This window comes from Melospiza georgiana, chromosome 17 (genome assembly GCF_028018845.1).
Source record: "Melospiza georgiana isolate bMelGeo1 chromosome 17, bMelGeo1.pri, whole genome shotgun sequence".
Classification (NCBI taxonomy): domain Eukaryota; kingdom Metazoa; phylum Chordata; class Aves; order Passeriformes; family Passerellidae; genus Melospiza; species Melospiza georgiana.
This window is the reverse complement of record NC_080446.1, coordinates 8,305,753-8,317,561: the sequence shown is the minus strand read 5'-3', so window position 1 is coordinate 8,317,561 and position 11,809 is coordinate 8,305,753. Positions and strand designations below refer to the sequence as shown.

Genomic DNA, 11,809 nt, shown 5'->3' with positions numbered 1-11,809 from the left:
CAAAGTTATAAACATGCACAAATAAAGTTGGAAACCTTTCACACCTTCCAATTCTGCTTTACATAACTCAATACACTTTGTGTTACAGAAAACAGATGAGGGTAACTGCCATTTTTCTGAATATTACACAAAACCACCATAGGATCTTACAGCCTCACAGCTATTCACAAAAGAAGCCTGATGTCTTAGAAGTCTGCTATTGGATTTTAAAACACATACAAAACCTTATTGTTAATGGTAGTTCAGTCCAAGCAACTCAGGGCCAGTGCTGCAAAGGTGCACAGTGGTCTCAGGTGAAACCAAGTGGAATTGAAATGCTGTGAGGAATGTGGGAAGTCTCCATCCCCACCAGAGCTGTGTTTGTGTGGAATCTGATGGCTGTGAAGTTTGTGCATGAGTGTGTATCCACCAACACACACACAGATGTGTCCTGCAGCTGGGGTGTGCACAGGGAGAGACAGAGGAACATCTATAGCACATGAGGCCTCACAGTCACAGTGTGGGTAAGGTACACTGTTAAATAAGATGGTTTATAGCAGTGTATTTTAAGTCAGATATGAAGTTACCCACACATGGGCTTCCCTGCTGAACCCAGCACAGAGGCAGAGCTGGGTTCTGGTGACGAGCTGTCACCAGGGCAGCATCAGCTCAGAAGCTGGCTCTGACATGAGCACTGCAGAGCACAAACAGCTGAAACAATGGGCTAATATGGTGTATAAAATACAAAAATCCAACTCACTTTTGTCCCATCTACTGTGCCTGACACTAGGGAATTCGGATGTCCTTGGTTAAGCCTTTGATGGAAAAAACCCAGGTCTGATTCCAATGCGATTTCTTGTTTCATAATGCTAATGTGCAAGACTGCATGGGAGAGACACTGCTGACAAATGCATATTTTTTTTCACAGGTACTGAGATGTCACAAGAATATCAAGCATAGCTCAGAAATAATTAAATCTCTAATTCTCTTCAGGATACCATAGACAAAACGATATTTAAAAGATATTTAAAATGAATTCTATATATTTACATTGATGTTGTGGTCAAGTATATACATGAAACAGACCAGTAATGTGAAATGGCCTCTGCCTGTCGTCAGTGCCTTTGCCAGACTTAGAGATTTCTGAATTCTTGCAATCACGAATGGAATGAAGAGGTGGAATGTTGCACAGTAAAATCAAGCATTTTGCACTGCAAGTTGAGACTATACCAGTGAATTCATCTCTTGATACAACAGCAGATGGAGACAACCCCCCAGAGATACTGAGCAATTTTAATGCCAGGAACAGCATTGCTGCAGACTTTAAATGATGGTGCTGTACTTACAATTGTGGGATGAGTAGTTGGAATATAGGTGGTGGTCTGCGGTACCTGGACCAGTTTTATAGGCTGGGTGCTTGTCACACCTGTTGCTATCTGCAGAGACAGCACAGGCAACCTCAGTAGAAGCCTCAGCTTGTACATAAATTCCACCTAGTTGTTACATTATTATTGTTATGATATGCAATTTATGTTGGATGCTTTCTTTGTGTTAAAAATTGGCATCTTAATGAATTCACAGGTTACTTCTTTGTTAATAAAACAAAATCCAGATTATGAACATGATATTGTATACAGCATGATGTTTCAGGTAGAACATCTATATAAAAGCAATTCCATATCTGTGTAACTGGAATATTCCCTGGCAGGTTTTAGGTCTCACATTCCCTACTTCCCCAGTAATACAAAGCTTGTGCTGCCATAACAATGCATACAAACATTAAGTGAGTGAGCCAGAGTTTAACCAACTTCATCAAAACATTTAAGTGAAACAGCACCTCCTTTTCCCCCCTTCAAATCTGTTCCCCAAAGTTACTCCCTTAGATGACATTTCAAGCCCAGAGATCTAACACCAGACAGTAGCAAAAGTGTCAAGAAATGAACACAGCTCTCTAAATTACTATGCTTCCCAATTCTACAGGACTATCTCGATGAGACATCATGCTGGAATCACAATACTACAAAATTAGTTTGCTTTTAATATTTTAAAATACAACAAGGCTCCTACTGATGTGGAGGATCATGTGTAAGGGTTTGAAGGATCAGCCCCATCCCCCCCCCCACTAAAATTTTTCATTTAATAAATCTTGCAAGGGCAGAAAAAAACTGATGCCAAAATTGCTAATAGTCAAGCCCTACCTATAAAGCAGAATCTTCTCTATAAACATTTTCTATATAAGCAATGTTAAGTCCCTTTTTTTTTTTTAGAGCATTTGCTCATCCTTGCCTACTGAAAACTATCAGAGTAGATGCTATGGAGGATTTCAAAACTGCTCCGTTAACCGTAGATCCAGGTGAAGTGTTGTATCAGTGTTATGGAACATTGTGGTACCCTAATGGCAGTCTGTGGTGAGAAAGTAAGTTGGTTTGAATGCAGGTCTTGAGCTTGGCCTCTGAACCCCCAGGCAAGAAGGGCTTGGAAGTGCTGCAGTCAGTATTGCTTATCAGAAGGCAACTTGTATCGAAAGATCCAGACCAGAAGCTACACTGATGGGTCCTGGAGAGAGAGAGAGAAAGAGGTCCAGTCCCCCTTGGCTGGAAGGATCAGTCAAGCCAACACAAGGTTTTTTTGGGAATTAGTGAAAGGGAAAGGGTGCTCCCAAAGGGCAGAAGGAGGTTTTTTACAAGATGAAGAACAAAAACCCAACTCTCTATCACTCCCCAAAACACACTCTTTGAAATATACAAATGATTATAAACTCCTGGTTTATCCAAGGAAGCCTTTAGGGGTAGGTTTCAGAGAAATCTTACACATTATTCTTGTCTGAAGTGATGATACTCACTGTAACACTCTCTTTGCTTTTATCAGCTGAACCTTCCTTTTCCTTAGGAGTGCTGGCTGTTTCTGTGGGTGTAGACTGCACGCTTGAACTGGGCTGGGAGGATTTAGTTAGTGTTTCTGTGCTAATTTCAGTATCTGTTTCTTGCTGTGTTGCAGTAGCTAAAATCAAGGAAAAAAGAGAATGAGGCCACTACTCAAGGGAGCCACAGTCCCTCCTCAGAGTCCCATCTGCACATGAAGAACTGAGTCACTGTGGATCCATCCACCCACCCAAACCCCCCAGCTGTGTAAGAGGCACCATTACCTGACTGTGTGCAAGATTTCATATGCTCAGGCCAGTGAGCTTGTTGGCAGGGGTAGTCACAGTAGCTGGTATTCCAACAGCAATAAAAGATGGCCTCTTTCTTGCAGTTGGCACACCATTGCTTCTTCTTGGTCTCATCCACTGCTTGCTGCTTTTCCAGTTCCAGCTGCTTCTTCACCTCAGCAATCAAACGATCCCGTTCCTGTTCCAGGCTCTGACGCATTTCAGCCATTGTCAGTTCTACTCAGAATCCAGAGAAAGATGGGTTTGCATTTTCCACTCCCCAACAGCAAAGAGCAAAACAGTAATATTCATAAGTTTAAAGACAGCATGAAATTAAAGTTAGCAGTCAAGGTATTCCCTGAGTTTGGGCATCTGTTTCATACCTACTCAACATCTTATTTTCTTATTTTGGCACCATGGTTTTTAACCATTACCTTCCAATTGTTAAACACTTTAGTTCTAGATGTCCCAGAATACAGCATCAGCACAAAAAGGACATATGCAGCTGCTGCTAACATGTTTTGTCTTTGCAAGCCCAAACTTTTGTTCTGCTCCAAATTCAGAAAATACAGAGGATTCCATCTCTTCTCTTATCTCATTTGTTCATCGTATCTTAGTTTTTTTACAAAGCAAAATGTGTTAGTTCCAAGAGGGACAATGTGATGAAGGTAACACATACTATAAGCATTTCCATTTTCTGTGTAGGACAATACCTGACACTGTTTTGGACTGTCATTTTCATACCTAGATTATGTTTCATTTCTGAAAGTTCCTGTTGATGTAACCATTGAAGTTTTTCTATCTCAATCCTCAAACGCCGAATCTAAATATTAAAAATTTAATGGTCAGTAATAACAAACAGGGCACGGTGTGTAATACATTATTATTACATTAAAAAAAATGCCTAAAGCAATGAGCCACTGTTTACATCAAGGCTCCTTCATATTAACATGAGGACACGACAATATTAAACCCCAAACCAAAGAATGAAATATTCTAAATATCTGTTTGCTGAATTTGGTCACCATAAAGAGCACAGGACTCTTTGAAGACAAAAAACTTCTGTTAAACTTACATTAACTTCTGTTAAACTTGATTCCTCTGAAACATCTCAAATTTCTGACTGGAATCAAGAACCTGTTCCTCAGTGCTGTATGCATTTATTAGCATGACATTTCATGTCTTTTATTTTAACTAGATGAGGCTTAGAAAAGCAAGATTATCAATTCCTGTGGATTAGGAATACAAATATCTTTGCTCAAAACTTTGACTTCCTTATTTTGGTTAAAGGAGGTAAACAAATCCTCACACTTTGAGCTTTATTTGTTCCCATTTATTCCTAGTTTGCACTGCTTAATCTGTTTTTTCAAGGTTAAAAAAAACCCTTAGAACATACTAAGTCCTACCCTTAGAAAACATCAAAAGCAATGTATAGCATTTCATTAAAAATGCAAAGTGTTTCAAAGTATTTCAAAGAAGTATTAAAAACTATGGCTGTAATAAACTTCTGCACTACATAGTTTACAAAAATTTATTTTCAAAAAAAACAACTTCATTTCCAATTTTAAAAAAGGTGGCAAATTCTTGACAGAAGATTGAAGAACCTGGGTTTGATGGCTTAATGCTTATCTTACAGAGCCCACCTGGTATTTTTTCACTGGTTTTTTCCACCATTCTAATCATTACTTCTAAAACAGCACAGAAATTACTTATCTCTTGACAATCTCCATATACAATACTTCGTAGATACAGTTATGTGGCACATTTATAGATATAAAAATACTAATTTGCATTTTCCAAACTCAAAATAGGTTTTTTAAATCTTACACTAACCTCAGCTATTGTACTTCCAGTAGTATTTTTTGAAAGATCATTATATATTTCAGTCATTGTTCCTTTGATGGCATCCATCATCTGAAAGACAAAAAGAAAAAAAAATTCTTTGATATATATTTTTAATAGATTCCCACTTTGATTTTCATTCAATCCCTCTACTGGGAATCTATATTGCTACCCTTCTCTCTCTCTAAATATATGCTATTTACTTGGTTCTACTTATTTGGAAGGTAGAGCACAATTTCGATCAGGACTCTGATTTTTAAGTGTCCTGAACAGGTGAACTGCTTGGCCTTCTACTTTTCAAAGATATTGCTATTGATATCATTTATAAACAAAAAATACATAACCATGAATTTGGGGAAGAAACTCAATGAAAAAAAATATATAGTATTCATTGATTTTTTTAATCTAAGTATCTAAAAGAGTATGGAAAGCTCCTGTCCCTTCCCTCACTGTCACTGTGATGAGACCAATCCTTCTCTTTAACAATTTAGCATCTCTTTAATGTGTGAACACACATTTATCCCACCTGATGAAACTACAGGGTGTTTTAAAAGACAGGTACAACTTTAAAAGAAAGGTACAACTTCATTCAAACCTTCCTGCAGAACTTACTTTGCTGGTGTATTTAGCAATATCTGCAGCCACATCAGCTGAAGCTGTTGCAATTGGCAAGTCTGTGCTGAGTGAAGAAGAAAGTGTGCTTGCAGATCCAGAGCTGGTAACCATGGAAATGGGCTGAGTGCTTGTGACCAAGGTTATAGTGGATGTGGAAGTGCTCTGGGTGATCTCTTTTTGCTGCACAGCTAAGAAAAGAGAACATTGAGGGGATCAATCACACAAGGAATTATGAAAACAACAGGCAAACTTCTACCTTCAATATCTAACTAAACTGTGTGCATGAAACCATTTCAGATTTGTATTATTTACACAATAGTGCCATCTAATGATTAATTACACAGTGCTCAGCCACTGAACTTGTACATAATTGTAAGGCTTAGAGGTTATGAAGGTTATTATAACTTTGAAACTTATCATTTTAGACCAGGCAGTGCAGAAATCTCCCTCAGTTCTAATAACTTATCTGCTGGAGTATTTTTAAAGTAGTATTTTTTTAAGAATAAAACTTTTCAAGCTATTTTTACTGATTCATGTTATAAAAGATGTCCTTACTGCCAATTTCCTCAGTAGTGGAATTACTGAAATAAACAATTTATTCATCTTTATGTGCTATATTTTTCTTTATGCCAATTCAGTATATAAGAAATCTACAGATTTTATAGTTTTCACATGATAGATTTCCAAACTATAATATTTAAGATGGAACATTGCCATGATGTACTCAACAGTAAACAATATTGAGAAAACAAACTCATGGGCTGAACACAAAGTTCAGCCCATAACATTAAGGTATGTATTAAAGCATGATTCTAGTAAAAGTTTAGCATTTAATTTCTCCAATTTCCACATTTATTTTTCCTCACTGCATATTTCTGTATCAATTTGTGCAGCCTACAAGCAGAAAGATGCCACTTCCTCAACACTGCTTAAATGACAGAAACAAAAGCAGTTTGGGACCAGAGAAAGGAGCTTCTGTAAATGTCTGTGTGTGAACCATCACCCAAACCTCTCTCCTCTACATCACCTGTGTGCCAGTGCCATCAGCAGAGTGGAGAATGTCTCCTCATCAGGCACAGCAGTAAACATTTCAGTTTATTAACTTGAAATGACAAACGAAGCTGATTTACATAAAGTTGCTGTTAAGTGAAGCATCAGTAGCACAGGCTTGTGTCACCCTGTGCCAGCTACTGGTGAAGGCTCCAGCAAAGGGATGGTGAGAAAACAGTTGTGAAAACATTCTGAAATGCCAGGGCTGTTTGCTCAGTAAACTAGCATCAAAGTCTTGTTAAACAACAGGGATTTCAAAGACAAATCCTGGAGCCTGGGTAATTTCATTGTCGTCAAATTATACTCTGAAAAACCCTTCAGATCTGTCAGACAAAACTGGAAGCAATTTGCAGATACTGAGGTGACATTGGTAAACATGCAAGTGGAATAGTTAATGGTTTTAGCATATGATCCAGAAAATTATTCAGTTCACTCTTCCAAATCTGTTATGGCTATGAAAAGCAAAAATATTTACACAGACACACAATTTTTTTGTCATTAAATAAGAAGACATGACTCTAAATACACAGCAGAAAGAGCAAGTATAGTGAGTAACTTTAATACTAAAGACACTTATCAGAGTAGAAGCACACTTTGAGATTTTCTTTACACAGAACTCTTGGCTGGGCACCCCTGGAGCACAGGGATCACTACTGGGGAATTATGGCACCACAGGCACATTTGAGTCAGAAAAGTGTGTACCTTTAACTGCTTGTCTTGTCTGGTATCTTGTCCCCTGAGAGGACTGAGGCTGCTGTGACTGAGACTGCTGGCTCTGCTGCTGCTGCTGCCTCTGTACCTTCTGCATGTGCCACTTCTGAGAAGAAGTCTGGAATTTATTTGAAGAATTCCACACCACCCTCTGCACAGCAGGGGCGGTTTCCTTGGGCAGCAGAGGCCTCTGCTTTTTCACAGGGCTCCCTGTGGCAGCAGAGGGAGCACTGACAGTAGAAGCAGCACTGGTGGTTGCTGTCACACCAGCTGGGGGGGTCTGTGATGCAGAGCGGGTGAGCACTGGAGTTTCTGGTAGAGGCTGGGTGCTTGCACTGGAGGAAGGTGGAGTTTTACCTACAACTAAACAAAACATAAAATGTTATGGCTGCTTTTCACCAACACATCTGATTTGTAATTTTCCATCTAGTTTTTGGAACTGCTATATATACCTTCCAATCCGCTTTGAATTGTTTTCCTCAAAAGTATCAATATTCTACAAGTAAAGTCATTTCAGTCTAGTGGAAACTGGTGGCAATTCAGATGCATCAGTGGCTAAGCAAAACAAGAAGTACAAAACCAAGAAAAACGAGCCTGACCTCATTCAAAAGATATGTGAGAGGTTAGCACTTGTTAGGGTGTTTCTGCCTTACCACTTTCACCTATCATCTCAATTTCTTTCAGGAGAAAAACCATTCTAAAGGATTAATGTCTGAGCAGTAACTGAAGAAACTATAAACTTTCTAAACGACAGTGAACTGACATTGACAACCAAATTCAGATGACACCACACTGGGCAGGAGTGCTGATCTGCTCAAGGGCAGGAAAGCTCTGCAAAGATCTTGACAGAGTGAATCAAGGGGTTGGGACAACTTAACCAGGTTCAATAAGGCCAAGTGCTGGTTCCTGCCCAGCAAAAATTATGGATATTCATAGTTCCATTCTGCTGAAAGGAAACAGTAAAACTGTGTTTAAATCAGAAACTACAATGGGCACTGTAAACGTTTTTCATAGTCACAAAGGATGAACAATCACTCCTAAAAATATCTGTATCAAAACAATTTTTATCTTAATGCAAAAATAAAGGTGGCAATTCTACCTTTGGTAAGAACAGAACAGAGGGTAAACAAAAGGAAATCATTTCATCCTACCATCTTGTTTAGGAGAAGATTCTTTAGATTCTTTCTTGTTTTTCCTTCCCTCACGAGCACAATGATCATCTCCTAGATCGATGACAAGTTCACTCTCAGAATCAGAGTCCAGTCCTAGATGCACAGTTGGAGAGTCTGTTTCATCTTTCCCTTTCAGCTTTTCTTTTGCAGGATGCTGTAAACTCTTTCCCTTTTCAGAAAATTCTTTTTCAGTGTCTGAAACAGCCTTTTCCTTGACCGGTTCTTCTGTTTTCTCCACTTCTGGACTTGTGCTTTTAAGTTCCTCCTTGTCTTCATTCTGTGCTGGAGGCTTAGGTTTTTTTTTCAAGCTCAATGATTCTTTGTCACTTCTTGCACCTTCCTTGTCCTCCCCATCCTCTTGATCATTCTTTGATTTCTGATCCTCATCGCTATATTCACTGTCACTGGTATCAGATTTTTCTGAATCTTCAGAGTCACTGTGTTCTACTGCAGTATAAACAGCTTCAGATATTTCATTTATTCCTAATTGTGGGAAGGAAAGTACATTCCATGCTGACATCAGACTGACTGACATGACCAAGAAAATACTCTATATACTGGAACAAAGTGTACACACACCATTACCTTAACTATCAGTCCTTAAGCTGCAAAGCTTAGTGCCCTATCCCAGCACCATAATGTATAAAAATGAACTTCTACATACTCCAATTAATATTTTTATTTCATTCAATGGCCCTCCTTTCACTGCTTTTTCCCACTACCAGCAAGGTCTATTGCCCAATGCTGGCAAAAAGTGAATTATTTTATCCACAAGAAGTCACCTTAAAAATCAGCAACACTATTCACCTGATTATAATTAGTTACTTACATTCATTGTACTTTGTGCAACTGACAGAATTTAGGCAGAATTCTCCAATTTTTCAACATGCAAAGCAGATAAGACTATAATCCTCTCATACTATCTACATCAGAATGGTACCAAAACCGGTTAAAAGATGAAAGGAAAATTTGAAGTATCAGGTTTCATTGTGTTTTAAAACAAACTAGTTCAGTGCATTCTACTCGCCTCAAAGAGCTTGAATTTTCTCTACTCTTGTTTAAAAACATAAAGTATTTATGGTTTTACTATCCAAAAACTTGCTTGACCTCCAATTTGAGTGTTCTTTATAGCTGATTGGTAGCAGGCCCCAAGCTGATTGGTTGCAGGCCCCAATGAAGGAGGAATGATGAGGAGGGCTCCATTGATATCAGAAGGCTAATTAATTACTTTATTATACTATATTATTCTATAATCTAAAACTGAACCTGCTAAGCACTCAACTCTGCACATAGTCCCAACACACACAAACACTTGGCCCTGATAGGCCAAGGAAACAAAACACCATCACTTTGGGTAAACAATCTCCATGTTGCATTCTACTTTTGCACAAACACAGGCACAGCAAATGAGGTAAGAATCGTTTTTCCTTTCTCTGATATTCAAAGAATGTGAAACCCAGAAATATTTTTGGGAAGAACTGTGCCTTGCTTTTCTCTGTGAGGAGAAACGTGGCTGCAGTTCTGGAGGGACACTCACCCAGCTGTGCCTTACAGCTCTCGATGGTCTTGTCCAGGTTGAGCTGGAACCTGCTGCGGATCTGGCGCTTGGGGGAGATGAGCTGCACGGGGGTGCTCTGCTGCTGCACCGACTCACTCAGCTCCTTCAGATCCATCTCGGCCTTGCTGCGATCTGCAACAACAAACACAGCTCAGAATAAAGATTTTACACAAAGAACCAAAACAGCTATCCAGATAAAACACTGTCAGAACGCAGGACATCCCTCTGGCTGCCCTGGATGGCTCAAATCCCTGGCAGAGGGCTCAGAGACCTTGGCACGAAGCCAAAGACACCTGTGTCTTTGATTTTAACCCATGGAAAAAATGACCAGCTTTATATGGTCAACTCTCAAGCCATAAGAGTTTAAGTAGAATGATAGTTAGTTTGTCACAGAGTGAAAAAGTAAAATTTTGGGTTTTTAGAATGGGGTTCAGAAGCCAAGATAGAGGGATTTGGGTGTGCCTTGTCCTTCTTTCTCCTTCCTAGCCTCCATCTTCTGGGTGACGGTTTAGAGTAGAAACACACTGTCTAACATAGGTAATAGGTATTGGAAAATTCTTGTAAATAATGTACACGTGGTTTTTAGTATAAAAAGATAACACCGCCTCTGGGGCGGTCAGAGTGCCACAGACAGACCTCAGCAGGTCAGGAAAAGAATGTTCTAGATAACAGAGAATAAACAACCTTGAAAACCACAGCTGAAGAATCCTGACTCCTTCTTCAATCTCAGGGCTGGGAAAAAGAGACTTTCTAACACCTCAAGGTCATCTCGACCACAGAAACCCTGAGAAAACACATTTCGCCAAAGAGCAATGCAGGCAATCTCCAACATACTGCAATTTTTTTCTAATTGTGGGGTAAATAGTAACTCTAAAATGACTTTACTACAAAAAATGGATTCTGGATTCTTCCTCTCTTCACACACAAAACACATGTATCAATTATGGGGTCATTTTCTCCACCAATGTGAATTTATCAAGAAATCCCCATCCAGGTTTGTAAAGCTGTCTGACAGCACTTCTACTAAACTACTGGTGTTATTTACTACTACCTTCACAGAGAAAATTAAATAGAAATAAAATCTTTAGAATATTATAAGACACATAAAATCTTTATAGTCATCATTTAAAATACAAAACTTAGGTCAGGAGAATACATAAAAAAGTAGACTATTTCACTGGATAAATTAGTAAATTCAAGATAGAATAACACATTTTTCAGTATATGTCAATTAGCAAGTGTGCCAGTAGCAACAGATGGTTCATTTCTGTTATTTTTCCTTCCTTTTTGCTCAACTACAGACCACAGAATCCTCCTAGCACTCTTCTGAAGATACAAAGTGCCTTTGTTTTCTGGACTCTCACTTTTGTTTTTGTAGAGAGAAACTCTGTTCACATCACATATGACAATTAAGTACTATGAGTTATATTGGAAAAATTCTAATATCCACAGAAGAACACATGCCTTGCACAGCTGACACTATTAAATCAAGAAGGGTTGTTCACTCTCATCACCAAAAAGTATAATAAAGGAAATTCCCCTAAACCTGAAAAAAACCCAGATATTCTACTTGAGATGTACAAGCACTTCTTTTATGGTATTACTCATGGACCATAACATCAGATTTTCCAATCTAAGCTATTTATTCAAAGTGTTCCACCTGATGTCTCCCATCTGTGGCTCAAAAAACTGCAGCACTATGGTTTTTTTAATGTTTTTCCAAATGCATTGTCA

The 11,809-nt window shown here is 38.7% G+C and overlaps 1 protein-coding gene across 6 annotated transcripts in view; it reads right to left on the bottom strand.

The window, feature by feature from the left end:
* The window catches only part of ZMYND8 (zinc finger MYND-type containing 8), a 48,898-nt gene that overhangs the window by 3,149 nt on the left and 33,940 nt on the right, over positions 1 to 11,809 (bottom strand). For 5 of the 6 annotated variants that reach the window (XM_058036020.1, XM_058036025.1, XM_058036023.1 and 2 more), the window contains exons 13-21: positions 10,055 to 10,207; positions 8,497 to 9,000; positions 7,337 to 7,708; positions 5,582 to 5,772; positions 4,961 to 5,041; positions 3,872 to 3,950; positions 3,125 to 3,364; positions 2,822 to 2,979; positions 628 to 2,535 (exon numbers count right to left, since the gene is read on the bottom strand). In XM_058036020.1, coding sequence (XP_057892003.1) covers positions 2,521 to 2,535; positions 2,822 to 2,979; positions 3,125 to 3,364; positions 3,872 to 3,950; positions 4,961 to 5,041; positions 5,582 to 5,772; positions 7,337 to 7,708; positions 8,497 to 9,000; positions 10,055 to 10,207 — 1,793 coding nt within the window. In that variant the 3' untranslated portion in view covers positions 628 to 2,520. Of the gene's footprint in view, positions 1 to 627; positions 2,536 to 2,821; positions 2,980 to 3,124; positions 3,365 to 3,871; positions 3,951 to 4,960; positions 5,042 to 5,581; positions 5,773 to 7,336; positions 7,709 to 8,496; positions 9,001 to 10,054; positions 10,208 to 11,809 lie in introns of those variants that run through there. The other variant, XM_058036026.1, reaches the window with a different exon arrangement.